The sequence below is a fragment of the Ictalurus furcatus genome, chromosome 17 (genome assembly GCF_023375685.1).
Source record: "Ictalurus furcatus strain D&B chromosome 17, Billie_1.0, whole genome shotgun sequence".
NCBI classification, from domain to species: Eukaryota; Metazoa; Chordata; class Actinopteri; order Siluriformes; family Ictaluridae; genus Ictalurus; species Ictalurus furcatus.
The window spans coordinates 7,339,241-7,361,110 of record NC_071271.1 but is presented as its reverse complement, the minus strand read 5'-3'; the positions used below and the strand labels follow the sequence as shown (position 1 = coordinate 7,361,110).

The 21,870-nt window shown below is 38.3% G+C and overlaps 1 protein-coding gene across 2 annotated transcripts in view; it reads left to right on the top strand.

Annotated features, from left to right (window-relative positions):
• The window catches only part of phldb1b (pleckstrin homology-like domain, family B, member 1b), a 72,676-nt gene that overhangs the window by 2,095 nt on the left and 48,711 nt on the right, over nt 1-21,870 (top strand). For both annotated transcript variants that reach the window (XM_053646405.1, XM_053646406.1), the window contains exons 3-5: nt 2,590-2,713; nt 6,492-6,662; nt 17,726-17,839. In XM_053646405.1, coding sequence (XP_053502380.1) covers nt 2,590-2,713; nt 6,492-6,662; nt 17,726-17,839 — 409 coding nt within the window. The remainder of the gene's footprint in view (nt 1-2,589; nt 2,714-6,491; nt 6,663-17,725; nt 17,840-21,870) is intronic.

Below are 21,870 nucleotides of genomic sequence, written 5' to 3'. Positions count from 1 at the left end.
ATCATTGTTAAAGAATTTTCAGATAGAGAATTGAGCCTGTGTAGAGCTAAATGAACATGTAAACCATCTCCACTAGTTTAAACGTAAAGGAAGGATGAGAATAATGGCAACACAATGCACCATGCAGATATGAAGTACCTCACCAGTACAGAGTGAGAATGAAATCATGATTCTACGTGATGTTTCAATCCACAGTATGTCCAAAGAAAGGAATTTCAATACATTTCTCAGCCAAGGAAAGCCATGGAATTCCATCAATAGACATTTAAAATAATTCAATTTAAAAACAACAATCATTACATAATATTACATTTCTTAGCAGGGTTGCAGATCAATATACAGTATCTCACAAAAGTGAGTACACCCCTCACATTTTTGTAAATATTTGATTATAACTTTTCATGTGAAACCACTGAAGAAATGACACTTTGCTACAATGTAAAGTATGAGTGTACAGTTTGTGTAACAGTGTACATTTGCTGTCCCCTCAAAATAACTCAACACACAGCCATTAATGTCTAAACTGCTGGCAACAAAAGTGAGTACACCCCTAAGTGAAAATGTCCAAATTGGGCCCAAAGTGTCAATATTTTGTGTGGCCACCATTATTTTCCAGCACTGCCTTAACCCTCTTGGGCATGGAGTTCACCAGAGCTTCACAGGTTGCCACTGGAGTCCTCTTCCACTCCTCCATGACGACATCACGGAGTCGGTGGATGTTAGAGACCTTGTGCGCCTCCACCTTCCATTTGAGAATGCCCCACAGATGCTCAATAGGGTTTAGACCATCACCTTCACCCTCAGCTTCTTTAGCAAGGCAGTGGTCGTCTTGGAGGTGTGTTTGGGGTTGTTATCATGCTGGAATACTGGCCTGCGGCCAAGTCACCGAAGGGAGGGGATCATGCTCTGCTTCAGTATGTCACAGTACATGTTGGCATTCATGGTTCCCTCAATGAACTGTAGCTCCTCAGTGCCGGCAGCATTCATGCAGCCCCAGACCATGACACTCCCACCACCATGCTTGACTGTAGGCAAGACACACTTGTCTTTGTACTCCTCACCTGGTTGCCGCCAAACACACTTGTCACCATCTGAACCAAATAAGATTATCTTGGTCTCATAATCCATGTCCTTAGTCTACTTGTCTTCAGCAAACTGTATGCCAGCTTTCTTGTGCATCATCTTTAGAAGAGGCTTCCTTCTGGGACGACAGCCATGCAGACCAATTTGATGCAGTGTGCGGCGTATGGTCTGAGCACTGACAGGCTGACCCCCCACCCCTTCAACCTCTGCAGCAATACTGGCAGCACTCATACGGCTATTCATTGAGGGAACCATGAATCCCAACATGAACTGTGACATACTGAAGCAGAGCATGATCAGTATGCATTATTCCAGCATGATAACGACCCCAAACACACCTCCAAGACGACCACTGCCTTGCTAAAGAAGCTGAGGGTGAAGGTGATGGACTGGCCAAGCATGTCTCCAGGCCTAAACCCTATTGAGCATCTGTGGGGCATCCTCAAACGGATGGTGGAGGAGCACAAGGTCTCTAACATCCACCAGCTCTGTGATGTCATCATGGAGAGGTGGAAGAGGACTCCAGTGGCAACCTGTGAAGCTCTGGTGAACTCCATGCCCAAGAGGGTTAAGGCAGTGCTGGAAAATAATGGTGGCCACACAAAATAGTGACAGTTTGGGCCCAATTTGGACATTTTTACTTAGGGGTGTACTCACTTTTGTTGCCAGTGGTTTAGACATTAATGGCTGTGTGTTGAGTTATTTTGAGGGTAAGCAAATTTACACTGTTACACAAGCTGTACACTCACTACTTTACATTGTAGCAAAGTGTCATTTCTTCAGTGTTGTCACATGAAAAGATATAATCAAATATTTACAAAAATGTGAGGGGTGTACTCACTTTTGTGACATACTGTATATATATATATATATATATATATATATATATATATATATATATATATATATATATATATATAAAGAGGTGTGAGGGAACATTACATCTGGCATATTATCAGGACACTACATCTTGCGCAAGCATCCCCAGTAAAATAACAAAGCTTCAGGACAATGATGTCACTGCAAGATAACAAAAAAGACAAGCTTCAGCTATTCCATCACACTGTTACCATGACAACTACAGCTTACTCAACTTCAGATTTCCAGCACTTTTTTCCAGCTCATGAGGCACAGCAGAAGGGGGAAAAAACACTGCATCCTCACAGCCACTGATTCTGAAATGAAATCTCAATTTACAAGCCATTGAGGATCCTTTAATGCATGCAATTACTAATTGTAGCTGTAACATTTACATTAGAAATTACAGTCAAACCACCAGGATTTGAGCAACCCACCAGGATTTGCTGAGGCGAATACAGAATTTTCCTCACTGATGGTTCCCATCCCCCTTAAAATGGCGTTTGTGGAGTTTGCTGCACAATGCTCCTCTGTAGCATTTTGTGATGTATTGTGATTAAATGCTATTACTAATAATGTAATGCAATTCATAAACCAGATTAAACCAGATTCAGATCCTTATTAAGGTTGACATCTTTCCTTCCACAGAGCACTCCACTGGACCTGATAGAGACAGGGAAGGGGCTTAAGCTTCAAGCAGAACGCCCCCATCTGGTCAGTCTTGGGAGCGGCCGTCTCAGCACAGCCATCACACTGTTGCCCCTACCTGAGGGTCAGTTCTACAGGATGTTGTTTATAATACTTTCAAAATTCTATTGTGTACAAATCGACACCAACAGCCAATAGGTGCTAAACTGTGTTTTTGAGGTACAAGAGCTTTGAATGATATCCTCAGTGATGTACTACTTTGATCATTTTTTATGACAGTTTAGGTCAGGGGTCATTAATTATATTTGACATGCTCCACCTCCACCAATACAACCCCCTCCCCCACAGAATAAAAAAAAGGCACATATAAAAAATATATTGTATTTTAAAAGGATACCGACATTCATTTATGCTGACACTGATTGGCATTTTTATTTTTAAAAACAATTCTCTACTTACGGTATAATATATTTGCCTTATATTCAGCCACAGAAAAATATCTGGCAGTAAAACAGGGTCTGGCTGCAGACCTACATTGTCTGACTCTAATAATGTCACATGCCCGCTCTGCCATGCAGGTCAAATATTTTCTGTCAGTAGGGCTTTCGAGTTCATGTCATGTTGCATTATAGCACTGTACAAAAGAGCCATTTTGGAAGGGTTAGTTCTGTATTAACATGCTACACATTCATATACCATACAAAAGCTTAAAAAGATGTTTCTGTTATATGTTAGCTTTTTTTTTGGCATGTTAGAAAGTGAAGCAAAGTCGAAGGACTCAATTCTATCAAATATTCATATAGTTATATAATTATCTCTGTGTCTGTGTGGGTTTCTCCAGTTTCCTCCCACCTTACAAAAACATGCTAGCATTTGGACTAGTTACACTGAATTGTGTGAATGTGTGAATGTGTGTGTGCCTTGTGCCCTGAGATTAACTGGAATCCCATCCATGGTGTGTCCCCACCTTAAGCCCAGTGCTCCTGGAATAGGCTCTGGATCCACTGTTACCCTGACCAGGATAAATCCAGCACTGCAAATAAATGGATGAATATTAATATAATAATATAATGTAATAAATGCTAGCACATGCGCACACACACACACTTCACCCTTTTTACAGGATGTGCTGGGCATGAGTAAACTCACCATTTGATGATGATCCCAGGTATAGATCATTATAAAATTTTCTTTATAAAAACAAGTGTGTGAACATTCTATTAATTATACAAATGCAAATGATATCACATAATATCCATATACCCAGAATTAGAGCACAGCCACTGGAAACATCAAAATTACCCTATCTTCATCCTGTCAGTATTCTCCTGCCTCCAGCTCCAGACTGAAAGGCTAATAACACAGCAAGTCATGATAAGCATTATAGTACCATCAGCCCCATTTGTTCAGCGTCTGCAGCAACAAAAGACCTCGAAAAAACCTTCTCCTGAATAAACCCATTTCATACCTGTCTGTCAAAGTTCCCTCCATCAGACTGAAATTATCCAGGCTTTTCCTATCACTCCTTTATCTGGCCATCTAAAGAAAACGCATGGAATGTTCTGGAACACGTTCACAAGCTTTCATATTAAAATTCACTTTATGTGCTGGGATGTCATCACGACTGTATGTCTTGAGAAAACCTGAAACAGTTGTACTGTTAATGCTACTAATGTTGCTGTTATGCTATAGTGGAATAAATGACGATAACACAAAAAGATGTTATTTCCAGGTGCATCATGTGAATGTCCAATATGAAACAGCATAATCTTCTATAAAAGTACAAACTTTAAAAAAAACAACTTTTAGAGTAGTTTCCCTATTCAAATTATATAATACTTGTAGTTCTGCAACTGCTGTGCATTCTTTAATGCTAGCGAAGATAAAAACAAATACTGTATGGTGTTGTACCATACAATCATGTTGTCAGGTTGTTTTTTTCCATCTTTAGTTAGGTAATGTAGAAGGAAATAGTGATTCTTCCTAGCCTAAGGCGTTCCACATGTACTTACTTATCTAAATGATAACACTAAAGAAGATTGAGCAGCGCCAGCAAGAGAGAGGAATGTGGTTTTTATTCTCCTTGCCAAAGTTGTGCTTTTTAATTCTGGCCTGGAGATGGACTGCCATGCTTTGGTTCCAGTGTTGTCATGTCTTGTAGTGAGCACTTGATTCATTCCCCTTAGAGAACAGGCCGACATTCTTCTTCAGTGTGGTCTTGCATGACACAATACCATTTTGTGACTAATGTGACTAACTAAAACTAAGGTGTGGAATGGGAGATAGCTTGCCTACTGTGAAACTGTGAACATGTTTAAAGCCCATGCAGATTTTAAGCTTTATAAAGTGACCTGTAAGGATATAAGGACTAATTTCACTCTAATGGTACATTTGCTAGGTAGCTAATATTGCTATGCTTCAGTAGACAATTTGGAACATTTCAAAATGCTTTTATGTCTTTGACATGATGATCTGTAAGTTTCTGCTTAAATATATACTTTAGCCCAAAAGTCCTGGCATGCTGACCCTTAATCAGTATCTGTCTGGTGTCTTTAAGCTCATGTCAGGCTCACTGTTTAAAGAATATTACTGGACTATATATATACTGTACGTGGTCACCCTTCACATGGTCAAATTTTGAAACTGTATATTCTACTATACTGTATATAGTTCTGAAAATCTACTGACGTGCCTAAAGTGAAATATGTTTCCCTTTTATTGTGAACTATATGGCCAAAAGTATGTAGACACCTGAGCCTCACAGCCATGTGTGGGTCTTCTCGAATCTGTTTCCATGAAGTTGGAAGCACACAATTGTATAGCATGTCCTTGTATGCTGCAGCATTAAGATTTACTTTTAGTAGAACTAAGAGGCCAAAACCTGTTACAGCTGTTTCCCGTACAATGCCCATGTGTACAAAGCGAACTCCATGAAGATAGGGTTTGCTAAGGTTGGAGTGGAAGAACTTGAGTGACCTGCATAGAGCCCTGACTTCAAAGTGCCCAACCTCCTGCACTCTTCTGGCTGAAATGGGCATAAATCCTCATAGCCACGATGCATGGTATTGGAATTGGATGTTCAGTACTCAGGTGTCCACATGCTTTTGGCCATATAATGTTTCTCAAGCCTGTTTAACCCCAGAAGCCTGTTTAACCCCAGAATTAAATATTCATTCGAATATTTAATTCCAGTTCCACTGAAAGATTCGATCTCTACATTTATAACCTTATATATGCATAAAAAAATAACATTCCTGGCAAATTTTAGAGAATGTTATGTTTACAATGGAATATGCGTTTGATTATCACTTATCATTATCACTATTATCAGCATCATCCACCTCAGTCGCCATCCTGAGGTAAAAGTCTCCCATAGCATTTTATGACTTTTTATTACATAAATCAAACATTTAAACAAAAGAAAATGACTGATATCATCTGTACAGAGTGTGTAAGTGCTCTTTTCTGTGCTGATTATAATGATGGCACAGGGGCATCAATGACAATTTGACAGCCGTTACCTGATTACTAACTACATTTATTAGGCTTATGTCCATTTTGCTATGACCTATAGCTGACCAACAACTTGATCAAGCCAATGACATTCATTCCATGACAAAAGCACACTTTATCTAGCAAACATTTAGACATCTTTAGACACACTGACTGTATTTACTGTTAATAACTAGAGTTAATCTGGCTCCGACATGATCTTTGTAGTCAGACAGCCAAAGCAAGATTAGATAGTAGCCTAAATAAAAACATTTTTCTATATTATTTTGGTAAAAATATATCAATGTTTTCTCAAAGTACTGTAGAGATGTCAAAATATATTATTGCTACATATTATTGTTATATTACGAGTATGCCAAATGGACTAAATATGAAGGTTTTCATTTTAGGGAAGACTACCCTGGGTTATAGAGCCATGGACATCAACATCCAGGGCCCTGGAGTTGCAGCCCAGCACTGTTTCATTGAGAACAAGGCTGGAATAATCACCTTACACCCCTGTGGAAATCAGTGTACTGTGGACGGACTTCCAGTCACTAAGCCTGTACGCCTGTCTCAAGGTATGTCTAAAATGATGTGCAGTCATTTTGAATGTCCAGCTAAATAAAAGTGATTAGATTTATATTATAACCTTGAATATGTTACACTACATCATCAGATTAGCTGGCCTTGCTAGACACAGATCTCAGGCAGGTGAAAATACAACCTGTAGTGTGTTTGCATCAGGCTGTCATGATTAAGAATAGTTTTTGTTCATAGGATATAATGTCATCAAATTATCCTGGGAAAAAACCAACAACAAAAAAAGCAGAAGATTTTGCCAACACAGGTTATTGCTGGTTATGTTGCCTCCAAACAGACAATTGTCAAAGACAGCACCTCTCATTTTGACAGCTGGATCATTTCCCATACTATACCAAGCTATGTAGAGGAGTCTTATACTGAATAGCAGACATGAGATATGATTGTACAGGATACAGAAAGCAGATGACGAGAAGAAGAAACATAACAGTGAAATTCAGTACATAAACTAACATTCAGGTACAAACTGAATGTTAATGCAAGGTGATATATTAGGTGTAAGTCTCATGTTTAAATGACAAATGATAAAACCAAGACTCAAACTGTGAATTTAAACAGTTTTAAATTGGGGGAGGGGGGCTCAAGCAATAAAGCACCAGGAAAATCCATTCAGGAAATGCAAGCTTCTGCTGAGTCTTCAAAGCTGCCTAGGTATGTGATATCTAAGCCTGAAGATCATTATTGTCAGGAAGGTAAGGATTGATTGTTATGACATATGAGTGAACAGCCTGGCAGAAACATCTGAGGGCTTTAGAAATTCAAGCTTTACCGTGAAATCTGAATTCTCTCAGGCTAAAAATGCAGTTTACATTGGATGGACTTCCAGATCTCGGGAACATGCAAACATTCTTCAAATCCCAAAAAGTATTAGCACCATTTTTGTGTGTGGGAATATGTTTAATTAAACAAGTCTCATGAAATGTATATGTGTATTTGGATTAGTCCATTGTGCAGGCTCATATTGACTGGGTGGGTTCTCACAAGTCACAAGCAACTTTGCAAGATGTGAAATTTATGGGTTAAATTAAGGACTGGAGAATCTCAATTGTAAATCCCCCCCGTTGGACGTCTGCTGGACGTTATTCAGCAGACTATGATTAGCTACGTTAAAGAGGAAGTAATCTGTGCCTTTCTAGAGAATGTTACATAAGCACTGCAAAGAAATCCCAGTCTGTAAATTTCTCAAGAGCAGTCCATATTTCTTCATATTACTCTGCATGACATTGTTTATTCTCAAAGAATCATGGCATTTTAGGAGATCTGTTTTGCCCATTTATAGGCAAGCAATCACACAATTCCTATAATTGCAAGAGTTTTCTTAGGACTCGTGTTCTTTTTAGTTTATTCTTATAAGGAAACATGTCTAGCTACAAATGCAAGTTGGGTTTGAAAAATTCTGAAATCCATCCATCCATCTTCAACCGCTTACTCCTTTTCAGGGTCACGGGGAACCTGGAGCCAATCCCAGGGAGCACAAGGCGGGGTACACCCTGGACAGGGTGCCAGTCAAAATTCTGAAATGTTCTGAAAAATTACTGAAAATACCTTTCAAATGGGCCCTTTTCGCAAAAAGAAGAAGTACATAGACACAGAGTAAATCATTTCTGGGAAGCCTTACAAACACCAACAATATTTTCACCTATGCTCAAAACAAAAATACCTCATCTTTGTAAAAAAAAAGCAAAACAAAAAAAAAAACTTCAAAGATGTGTTTCTTCATGGAAGAATTCAGTCACAGCTATCAAGGGTAAAATAGTGTTAATTGATGTTAGGCTTGATGATGAGTAGCTAGATATGTAGTTAATTGAGATCCTGTATATATTACTTCATATTTATCATACTTCAGTTCATTTCCATTCATTGCGTTACAAAATGATAAAACTGTGGACATGTGAAAATGTTAGTAAAACATCACTGATAGCATCCTTTTGCTAATGTTAGCTAGCTGTATTTCTAGTTCATTGAGAGCTGAGTTAACACTCATAGTGGGAATGATGAGTGTTGTTGCTTGTTCAGTGCAAAGGTGCATCTGTGCTATATGCTACTAGTAGATGAGAAGGAGCGAAGAGACACAAACACTTGAGTTTAAACTTTAAAGAGTCTGTCAGATTAGCTTCATTTTGAGACACTGTAGTTGATATTCTCTGTACAATCAAATTGCAAGACACAGTCAAAAAACTATTTGTTTAGTAAAAAAAAAAATGGCAATGGAAAAGTGCACCTTTAGGATTCTTATTCTTATTTAGGAGACAATTTCTATAGGAATCTTATAGTAATTGATCCAAAATATGAAATATATATTTTTGTAAATTCAAATTAGAATCCTGTACATGTTTCTTATTGGAATCCTTTAGGATTTTTTTGACAAGGGTTCTCTGAAAAAAAAAGTGTATTATTCCACCCATACCAATTACCTTCATGTCCCAAATAACGTGAATACATATACACAGGGTAAAATAATTACTGGTAAGCCTTAGAAACACTAGCATTATAATCACCTATGTTCAAAACGGAAAGATTTTTCATCTTTGTCAGCGCTGCTGAGACTAAACTTCAAAGACGTATCCAGAATTATACTTCATTTTTTACCTGCATTCATGATAAAAATTATAGTATTTCACAAATGTGCAAATAATTGTTTTGACTCTATTGTGTAAATACCTAAATAATTAGTCTGTAGTGCAATGACCAAAGACTTCCAAAGTTATAAGCTATATTACCCTATTTGATATTCTGATTAAAAAAATATATTTAACACTTTTTGATATGCAAATTATCTTGACGGATTCAGCTAATATGTAAATTAGTCCATGACATCATCTGGTGACTTCTAGAAACTTTTTTTTTTAAACTACTTTGCCCTGAAAAGACTCCTCAACACTGAGCGGATGTAACGTTACCGTATGTAAAGGCTACTTTTCGCAAAAAAAAAAAAAAATAAAATAAAATAAAAATTTTTAATAAAACATAAGAAAAACAAGAACAAAACAAAAAACCGGAAGTGTGAAAAGGATCCGTTCTCTGGGCATGCGTGTTGCAACAATGAGCCTCAGTAAGAGTGGGCGGTGCTCAGACTGAAATTTCTGTGCTGATAGACGCTTTAAATCAGGGGGAGTGGAAACACTCTCCCTCCTTCCACATCCCTTCTTCCTGGGATGAGGAAACGAGTTTGCTCCATTGACGGAGACAGCAGCTGTTCACCTCTTACCACTTAGGTCTTTACACAACGCTGTAGAGTAGACATACCTGCATGACAGCTAAACCTGTACAGGCTTCCTCAAAGACGCAGCTATTATTAACATTACATCATTTAAGACCACTAAAGATTGCCCGACTCCTATCGCGAAACTCAGAAGATTCTGGAAGATTTGCCCGCGTTAGTTAAGGAGTTGGGGGAGAATGACGAACCGCTAACAAAGGATTTCCTCCGGGCAGGAGAAAGGCGGAATCACCGGCTTCACTCCTCTCTCCTATCGGGGAAAACGTGGCTTGTTTTTAAAGGGCCAGCTGCACTGATTCCGGCTCACTGCACGCTGGAGATCATGTGCATTTAGAAGTAAGTGTGCATGAGGTGAAAACGCTTTCATGTAACACGCATTCACATTTAGTTGGACTTCAGAGTCGTCTATCATGATCCTTTCCTACACATCTGCAGTGCTGAACTAACTCCAGTTCTCCACTGATTACCTGCTCTTGTTTACTAGCTCTGTTTAATTGATCAACACCACATCTGTGAAGCACGTGATCAAAATGTGATTGTTAGAGAGACGCTTATCCTGACATTAGCACAGCAAAACCTTTTTAATCTTAGAGAGTTTTCAAATATCAAAGTGCTTTTTAGTTAGTTTATCGAGATATGAGATTGATGAAGGAGTATGGAAGTTTAGTAGAATGGTCTTCATAGTATTTCGAGATGTTACACTATGCCCGCTTAATATTTAAACAGTTTTAATTAACTTTTTTTTTTTGTGCTGGATTGCAAGATATCCAGTACTTGAGCTGTGCACTTTTGCCCTGTGACTACAATGCAGAGTTAATCACTCCTGCTGAAAAAAAAACCCCAAACAAACAATAGAATCCATGACAGAAATTCTAATGGTTTCCACTACAAATACCATTACAAACCATAAGCTAACCATTTAAAACTATTATCGTTACCTGTCATTTTAATGGTATCCACTAGCCTTAACATGCCACCAATAGAAGGCAATAAATTACCAATAGACACCCACAGGAGATATGATTACAATTCCCATTAAAACCATTACAAGTTCCATGAGGGTTTCTATTGATTTTTTTTTTTTCAGCAGTGACTACACTGCTGAATTATTTTTTAAGTGTAAACCTACTCTTTAAATGCCTGAATTTAAGAGTAATGAAATACTGTGGTGCGAGTTCAGTTTTAATTCAGCAGTATGCGTTATTTTTTTAAATCGAGCTTATACTGTGGGACATCATATCAATCATGGGGCAACACAGACCGAGACAGTGATTATAAAGCTGGTCCTAGACTCTGTGGCATGGTGATAGGTCATTTCAGCATGCTCATGGGAACTCGTATACTGTTACATTGCTATTCCTGGTCAGTGTGAGCCACTAACTGTTTTTAACTCCTTGAGGTACAGATGCATACCTTTTCACACATACTATTTTTTTTGTAATTAATGGGTCTTAGCATCCGAAACCAACTTTGGCATTTTGCCCATCTCTGACATTTGTATCTATTTGTATGTAGTAGCTACAGAGATTAGCTATCTGTGTGGTAGCCAAATTCTGTGTTTAACGTCATATCTGTGGCTCATGTGGTAATGTCACCATGTTTTGACCTGACCGCAGGGCTCTGAGACTGTGTGTGGTCTTCAACTTGACATTGTGGCCTCAGCTATAAAGGTTATTGCAGCACACATAAAATTTCTAGCATAAGTCCTAGCTATTAAACTATCCACAATAACCATTGAATACTTTAAATGTGTAAGATGGTAGACATTAATAATAAAAGTAGAACTGAAAAAGCGAAATATGATTTGTGTTAAAACGTTGAAATACGGCTGCAGTGATCACTTCTGCCTTCCATAAATACTGGCTGTGGGGTTTTTTTCTTTTCTTTTTTTTGTGCCATAACATCATTCTATTCCTTTCTCCTCACTTTGTGCATGCTTTTTGACCCTAGAGATCATGTGATGCTGCATGTATCATAAATGTATGGCAGTTACATTTTTAACATCACTAATGACATTAAACCAATAACAGTTAATTATTATTTGAATCATTATTGTTGGAAGGAGTCTCTTTGTACATTTTTGTCAGGTAAAGCTGCAACTAAACTTTCTGACATTGGATGTCTTCATGACGGAGGGCTTTGCAGTTTCTCAGACATGACGAGCTGCATTTGATTATTTATTTATCTTTTTTGTCTTATCAACTTTCAGAGAAAAAAGAGAGTGTGGTGAGGGAATGTTTATAGTTGCTATAACACACTATAAAACGATAACAGGAAATAACTTGTTTTGTTTAATGATGTTCCACAATATTAAACCTAACCGTTAACTCTTAACTGATAAAGTATGTTGTGTCGTTTTTCAATAAATAAAAATCAAACTGCTCAGGTAAAAGTGGAATCTATCACTTCAGTGCATAATGTTGTTATTGGAAAAGAATCATCTTTCTGGTGGTAACAGGTCACACTACCTTGTCTTGGATTATTTTTCTGTAACAGATTGCGTCATTGTTTTATTCCTTACTTTTTAGCTCAGTATTAACAGAAGTTGTGATGGAATTGTTAGTTAATTGCTTCATGTACAATTGCGAACAGCTGTACTTCCATATAGCTCTTAACATACAGAAATACAGTACTGTGTCTTTGGAACCTGTTTATTTATTTTTTTTAGCTTTGTTTTATGACTTCTACATAGAGATGCACCGATGTATCGGCCAATAAAGGCAATTTTTCCCGCTATGGTCTATCGGCCGATAGTTTAAAAACGTCCGATGATCAGGGCCGATTATATCCTGTCAATCAAAAGAGGGTGGGGAAAACACATGAATTTTGTGCTGTGTGTAAAGATGTCTCTTGTGTGGAATGACAACAAAACTGCAGTTTGTAATCTCTGTAATCTCTGCATCGCTAAAATTTTACACCGGACGCTGCAGCAGTGAAGCGGGAGTTTCAGCGTCGAGTCTAATTTATTTATTTATTTTGCCGAGCTGCTCGTGCTGAATTAAAACACCAGTACACCGTTCAAAGATTTAAATGAAGATGAGTCGACAAAAAAGTATATACTGCACAGAAAAATATAGTTGTAGAGTAGTATATTTCATATCCAGTTAATGTTAATAAATATATATAATATAAATATATAAAAAAATTGATATTATATATTACCAGTTTGATGTCAGTGATGAAGTAGAAATGCTTTTGTTTGTGGTGAGTGAATGTGAGACTAACAGGAGGTTTTTTTTTTAGAATTCAGTCAATGTTAATATGAATTAATAACATTCAATAAGTTAATAAATCTTACTTTAATCTTCTGAATTTAGTTCATGTGTTAATGTTAGAGTGATGTGTTTTCTGTTTATGAGACCAGTTACTGTGAAACAACTTGTTGAAATGGAGAGAATAAAGTTTTTATTAGAATTTCTTTCAGAATTATGGAATTAATTATTATTCATTTAAAAGAAGGAATAATAGGCAGAACTATCGGTATCGGTTGATATCACTCTGAATAATCGGTTATCGGTATCGGCTGAGAAATTTAGTACCGGTGCATCTCTACTTCCACATTATCAGTACAAAAACATTTTAGATTTCCAAACATTAGTTTTCCTGCACAAGATTAAATGTTACAGAAGAATATTTGTCAGTAAAGAAAGCAGCGTATTATGTCCGAGACCACTTTTGAGGCAAAAAACATTATGAAGGCTGCTGGGTTTTGCTGAAGGGGGGGGGGGGAAGGGTGCCGGTCAGAATCTTCAGAAGAACTGTGGCTGGTTCTGCAAGATGCTCAGTAAAACTTCACAGCTAATATTGACTTTGTTTCATTTATTACTGCGCTTTACAGTATTTGTTTCTAGTTAGTATAATGTTTGCTGAACTTTTGCCAGAAAAGTACACTTGTGTTTTTTTAATTTCATTTCAGATTTCATGAAGTTGCCAGAATAATTATATTTCTGCATTCCTGGTTGTTCTCGGGGATGATTTCATAAATCAGTCTTCACAGTTTTTAACAGAAATATTTGTCCTAGTTTTGTTGGCTCAGGTCCCAAAGTATAGTTTAACGAGCACAGGCATTAGCAGTAACATACGGAGTACGCTCTGTCTACGAGCGGTTAACATAGAACAAAAAACTGTTTTGTTATTACTAAGGGAGTTTGGTGCGTGTGTGTGTGTGTGTGTGTGTGTGTGTGTGTGATCTGACATTAAAACATCTGAACTCTGATTTCCTTTTGAAGTATCTGCTGCTGGCTGGTTTGCATCCTTTCGAGTCATCAATTGAATTACAAAACGGCTCTTAGTCACAGTTTGTCAGAACGTCATCTACCATTTGAAGAATGTTGTGTTACAGTGGAATTCACTAAAGGCAGTGGACGGAGATGAGAAAATGTCATCACCAGAGGAAATGTGTCATTTTTGGTTTTCTTCTTGCACTCCATGTGCAGAATTATGACACGGCTTGAATGTTTGCGTATAGAATACTGATGAAATGAAAAATGCTTTACTGCTTCATGATCAGGGAACCAATTTGTATTGCAAAGTGAAAACCTGTAGTATAGGTAATTATTCCTAATTTGGTATTTTGGAAAGAAATTGCGTTTAGACTACCTGTAAATGTTGTATGTTTTGCTATGTTTGCCGTAATTGGTGCTTTAGAGAGAGGTTGTGTCCACACGTCAAACGAGCGTGACTCTGCAGGAAACTGACATAACACACAGCCTTCGTCTGGAACAAAAATATCTGCGGTAAAATGATCCATAATGCCTGGCAGAAGCTTGCTATCTATAAACAAACCCCAGGAAACAGGCGGAATGGTCTATTTATAACTGAGTGGTACACTTTAGTGAAAAAGTGTATGTGTCCTATAAGTTGTCTGATCGTAGAGAGAAAAATAATAGGGTATATACAACAAATTCATATGAATGCGTAAAATGGATTCATTAATCAATCTGTAGACATATTTAATGTTATTTAGTTGTGCTGTGACTAAGCGTTTGGGGATTTAACGCCGCAGCAGTGGTGTGGTTTACAGCCGAGGTCTGAGTGCTTTTGGTTGACAGTAATATATGATCGCATGGGACTGAATCGCTCCTATTGCAGCAGATATAATTCATGACTCCATTAAATGCTCTCATTCCTCACATCGTTCACGTCGCTTTCAGTGGTTTAAGAAGAATGTTCCTCAGAATTGTGCTGTGTAAATTCATTGGCAAAGGGTATTCCTTTTGCATTGGGGTTAAAAAAAAAAATTAAAAAATCAAAGGCTGTTGGACGTCTTCACATCTGGCCAGCAGTCTGGAGTCTCTTTCGCTCACGATTGCTCACTCATCAGAAATTCAATTTCATACTTTTACCACATGCTTGGAATAATACTTGTAACAGCATTAGTAATAGTGTGAATCATTTCCTTTACTCCAGGAATGCCCAGAAAAAGCCAAAGCCGCCACCTTCTTTTTTTTTTTTTTTTTTCTTCCTCTTTTATTTTATTTTTTTTTTTAAAAACCCAAACATAAATAAAGAGTGCATCTGTGCACATGCTGTTCCATGCCTGACTGAAAGTGTGCTGTTTTTCAGGGTGAGTCCTCGGGGAAGTCATGCAGTAACACAGAACTGTGCTTTTGTTGAGTTTGGTTTATTTTGAAATTGCCAGTTAGACAGGGATTTACTGTTTTATCCTCCTGGCTGATGAGCACAGTTTGATTCACAGCACACTGCTGTTTTGTTGGCTGTGTTGAATATGGTGTGTGTGTTGGGGCTCTGTTGAATTCGGTATGGATTGCTGACTCATCCTGCTTTCAGCTATGACTCGTGAGTGGAGCAGCTTACCTTTGAGGACTCGGTTCTCTCTTAAATGTGTTTTAGTGTGAACGTGAACGTTCCTTTTTATCATGTAAAGCAGATGTCAGTGCTATTGCTCATGTTGAATACAGTCATATAAACCGTATGTTCAGTACGCTCACTATAGCATAATATTTTCAGCATGTAATAATCTGAGTAGAGGCAGTATAGTTAGTCAATACTATTCACCATGATTGTGAAGACAGTTGATAATATGATATGATTAAGATCACAAGTTTTGTATTTTGTACAGTATTTATTGGTGTTTTAAACTCTAAACCACTTGCAGTCGCACTTTATGGAAAGCTACACCCTGAGGGCGTTGGATTTTCACAAGTTATTCAGCTTGTGAAGCATGACTACAACTCTCTGTGATTCATATGAACATGTATCGAGTTCTTTAACTGGGTGCTCACAAATGACATCCTTGAAGTCCTGTATTAGACGTGTAGAGACAGACATCCTAGAGCCATGCCTCCTGACACTGAATCCCTCCAAATGTAATAAACAAACCAACGAGTAAACCAACTTTTATTGTGTTAATAATATTGTTTGTGGTCTCTGAGTCATGAACGTTGGTACCTGTGTGGTTGTGTACCAGTCAGGGATTTAGATGGAACTAAATGTTCTTCCGTCCATCTGGAACAAAAAAGGGCATCTGCCACTGTCTATTCATTGAACATCTGCTTTTTTGTTGGAGAAACTTTCCATAAGATGCCCCCTCCCTCCAGCTTAGAATGCTTCGTCAATGAATTCTCCTCTCCACTGTGTGTATTAATTCAATGCCACATAATAAGATTATGGACACCTCATTTGATACTTTTGTCTCATTTTAAGGAGTTGTAAATGTGCCTAGTAGATGTTATGCATATGAATAGAACAGCACATGATAAAATGTGTGTACTGTGTCCAAATAGTGTGTGTGTGTGTGTGTGTGTGTGTGTGTGTGTGTGTTGTTCCTGAAGAAGCTGTGAGATAAGTAAGTGGTGTAGAAAAAAACAGACGGAAACAAGGCTTGTCTTGTCTTATTTTTCTCTTCACTCAGCAAGCCAAGAGGCAGTTTAGAGCCTGACTCTGCAGTGAATGATGGTACTGAATGTTCACGTACGTCTCTGTCTAACCATGATAGCAAATGTTCCATGCACACAAGACTGCACCTCTCACACTGCAGTGTTAAAACCAACTAACTCCAGTAGGACTTTTAGTGGCGAGCACTTGTAAAATGTTTCCACTGTTAAAGGTGCGGTATGTAATTTTGTATTTATTTATTTTTTTTATTAAAAAATGTTTCTAGACCTCTATGCATATATTCACATACTTGGCAAATGTGCCTTACAAAAACTGTGCTTTGCAAATCACTAAATATTGTTTGATGTATTTTGGACTGACTTTTTCATTTCAAGTGGCTGTGTATGTTTTTCTGGCCCGGAAATGTTCCTTTCTCTTAAAAGGCAAATTCCGAGGCATATGAAGTTTCACCAGAGGGGGTAGGAAAATTGGGGAAATAGAAAAGCTCATCATTGTCTTCATCGTGATGTAGAATTTACTGTGCAGGTAGTAGAAGGCTCCAAAAATGACTGAGTGCCACTTTAATATAATCAATTTCGTGCTGGTTTTTTCTTGTGTAAGAACATCTAGTTCCTGCATGAGTATATAGCAGAGAACAGTACCTCTGGGTAAACTAATCCAAATGACATGCAATTATCTGTGAAGTCTTGAAGCCTAAATCATCGTATGTCTAAAAACCCCACCCTCTCGACTATACAGCCTGTGCTTATGGCAGCCTGCACCCCGCATTGTTATTGTGTCATGTGGCATCCAGTGTCTGTTGCATGACCATGATCTTACTGTAGGTTTAGCATGAGCTGATTGGAGGACCGCAGATGTACAGAGTAGAAGGTCCTTCACATACAATGCAAGAAAAAGGGAATATAAAAAAAATTCCATTACACTACCATTTAAAAAACACTTAAAGATTTAACTTGTGTACAGGTTGTATGCTGTGTTTTGGTCAGTCGTCCTTCTTCCGCTTCAACCACCCTGAGGAGGCATTCAGAATGAAGAGCATGAGGCCAGAAGGACAGCACAGATCTAGCACCAGAAGAGGTAATGCATCATTAGCCACTCACACATACACAAACACACACACATGCAAAAAATGATGCATTTAATATTAATGGAACTCGTATTATTACATAAAGACTAAAAACAACTTCTGTCATACTCTTCATCCACTCCTGATAGACATGGACATCAAAGATGATAGTTTTGCCAACACACTTTTATTGTATATACTGTGTATGGCCAAAAGTTTGTAGACACCTGACCATCACACCCATATGTGGTTCTTCCCTAAACGGTTGCCATAAAGTTGGAAGCACACAATTGTATAGGATGTCTTTTTTTTATGCTGTAGCAGTACAATTTCCCTTCACTGGTATTAAAGGGCCTAAACATGTTCCGGCATGACAGTGCCACTGTGCACTAAGCAAGCTGCATGAAGACATGGTTAGCCAAGGTTTGAGTGGAAGAACTCTAGTGACCTGGACCGAGCCCTGATCTCAACCCCACTGAACATCTTCGGAATGAACTGGAACACTGACTGCACCTCAGACCTCCTCATCCAACATCAGTGCCCGATCTCACTAATGCTCTTGTTACTGAATGGATACAAATCTCCAGAAAGCCTACCCACAAGAGTGGAGGTTATTCTAACAGCAAATGGAATGGGATGTTCAACAAGCACATATGAATGTTATGGTCTTGTGTCCACAAACTTTTGGCCATATATTAAACTGCCATTATTTATGCAGGTGATCTCATTTATATTAAGATCTCTCTTTCAATATAGACCTTTTATAATAAAATGCAGGGTGTACACGACACCCTGGCTGTTGTAAGGAGAATGAGGACTTGGGTCGCACTTTTCAACACAGAAGAACTAAACATAAATTAAACTATGACTTTCATATGCAGTTGCAATATGTGTTGCAGTTTTGTGGGGGGAGGATAAATACATGATTGTCTGCCATCTGCACAAGTTAATTTAATTCAACTGGTAAAAATAGTTCTTATTGATGATTAGAATGTACCCTTGGTTGATGTGTGTGTAGTGAAGCAGGCAGCGAGAAGAATGTGCTAGTAGTCTGTCAATATTGGGTAAAAATACTTTGTGAAAGTTAATAGGATCTTCTTTCAGGAGAAAAGATACTATTTATCAATATCGGTGAATCCCTTGATGAACCAACTCACTATTGGCAATTTTAATATTAATCAGTTAAGCTTCCATTGTGATGGACTGCCAGTCAGTGTAGAGTCCCTGCCAGGAGAGCTTTTTAACTATCTATCTTCCAGTGATAGATTGACCTCTGGCTCGCGTGAGAAGCGGCTGGGGTGAAAATCATCGTCTCCAATTAGCAGGCCATGGTTCTCTCCCAGAAAAGAGCGGGCTGTTCTTTTTAGGTGATGGGAGTGACATTGCTCCTGGTGAAGACCTTGGGATCTCACAGTTGATGTAATGTTCTGTGTTGATAGACTGGCTTCTACACAGAAACTTTATGTCCCTGTCCTTACCTATGGTCACAAGTTCTAGGCAGTGATCGAAAGTGTAAGGTTGTGGCAATGGAAATGAGATTCCTCCACATGGTTGCTGGGGATAGCGTGAGAAGCTCTACAAACTGGGCGAGCCTCTAGCAGAGCCACTGCTCCTCTGAATCGAGCGGAGAGAGTTGAGGTGGTTTTGTTACCTTACAAGAATGCCCTTTAGTCTGTTTCTGCTATAGATGAATCGGACCTGTATCAGTCACTAGACAGAGACCCGGGCAGACCCAGGACCTGCTGATAAGATTAGAGCTCACAGTTGGCTTGGGAACTTTTGGGGATTCCCCTGGAGATCTTTGTCTGGAGATAAAGAAGTCTGAGCTGACCTTTTTATCCTGCTGTCACTGCGACCCCACCCGGAAAAGTGGAAGGAAAACAAATGAATCAATGAACAATGAAAATCATTCAAGGAAGAACCACCCCAGTATACCATCACTGTAATGACGCCACCAACTACTTTGAAAACAAACCTCCAGTTGCCAACAACGAAATGAGCATTAGTGGTCGGATTAAAGGTCTGGGTGATCAACGGTCTCTTTTATTTTATTTATTTTTTTTTTTATTCCCCCCCCCCCCCCCTTTTTTTAATCTTTTAGTTTTTTTTAAAATCTAGTTTTGTGACTGTTTACTTCCTCTTTAGGTACGTCATGGGTAGGTGGAGCACCTTTGCAAGCCACAGCAGGGAGCATGGAGGATTCATGTGGATTGTTGCAGGCGCAGTTTTCCATTTCCAGACACACAGACATTGTGAAATGTTGCCTCAAGTCGCACTATGTAATTTTTATAAGGCCCTTATTCCAGGCATTTATAGCCTCTCCCTGTCCCAGAGGCTCCTGTGTTGCAGGAAAGAGGCTCAAACAGATCTCCAATCTGCCTCCTGTTATGTCCTGCCTTTTCCTGCTGGGCCACATAGCATGTAAACATATTTGGTCTGTTGCATTTCCTAGGCTGATGATGATAAACTCCTGTTCTGAAAGTATTTCTTCTAGTGTGCACCATTTCAACTAAGATTAAAACTAACTGATATAGTGTTGAATCATGGTGCATGAGTCATCGTTTCAGACATATCAACAATATAGGTACTGAACAAATCCTATATAACCCATTACTTGATGTAAATTCTGATACACATGGACTAGTTGGCAATAACGTTTTTCTGATACTCCTGTGTAGGGAATGGTGGAGCATGCTTCCTCTTCATCTCATTGCCAGTCCAGACAGCTTTGTTGGCCACGCATGGGTTATTTAAGGAATTGGGCTGTCTTTTAATGTGTTTTATTTATTTATTTATTTGTTTTTCTTTTCTGCCCCCTTCTTCCATCCTCCATATCTCTCAACACCACTGTCCCACTCACCCAGTGCAGTTGGTCTGCAGGGGAAATTTGATGTTTGAAGTGTAGGGCTGTGTAATATGGCAAAAAAAGTGATAGTTTTATTTATATATATATGTATATATGTGTGTGTGTGTGTGTGTGTGTGTGTGTGTGTGTGTGGCTCTGGATTTGCTCTGGATTATCCAGTTTCCTCCCACCTCCCAAAAACATGCTGGTCGGTGAATTGGCTACGCTAAATTGACCTGTGGTGTGAATGATTGTAAAAATTTGTGTGTGCATGGTGGCCCCAGATGGACTTGTGTCCCGTCGGGGCTGTATTCCTGCCTCATACGCAGTGTTGTTAGGATAGGCTTCAGATCTGCTGCCCACTGACCAAAATAACACGGTTTGATCTGAAAAAGAATGAATAAATGAATGAAAACTTATTTAACAAAAAAAAGGTTTCAAAATATTTTAGGTCTAGTTATTTATTACAGTGGGTAACAATGCAGAAAGTACTGACACCTATACCCACTATACTCAGAAAACAGGATGACCGTGCTAATATATTGTCGTCATATTGTCATCCCTCAGCTGTAGTTATCTGTATTACTGCAACTAATTTACTTTAAAAATTTATTTGTGTGTGTAATAAATATATATATATATATATATATATATATATATATATATATATGTATGTATGTATATGTGTGTGTGTGTATATATATATATATATGTATATGTGTGTATATATACATATATGTGTGTGTGTGTGTGTGTGTGTATACACACACTTTTGTCCTTTTGCACATTTTTGAAATCATTACAAATATTCTTATTTGGAATCACTGCACACAGGAAATTGCTTGTCAGGGTTGTCCGCTGTGATTCTTGGTGGAATTGAGGTACTTTAAGGCTGCTTTTTTTTTGTGATTGCATTCTGGAGATTTTTTGCATACAGTAAATCAACATCAAATAGATGTCTATTTTTTAACAGAAAAAATATATAAATTAAATTAATAAATTAAGTCTCTTATAACTGCGTGTACCAGATTATTATTGAAAATGCAGGAAATGTAGTAAATTAACGAGTCTATCATTAAAAATAAAATATTGTGACTACACTAAATGGGGGCCACGGTGGCTTAGTAGTTAGCACCTAACACCTCCAGGGTTGGGGGTTCGATTCCCAGCTCCACCCTGTGTGCGCAAGCCTGCATG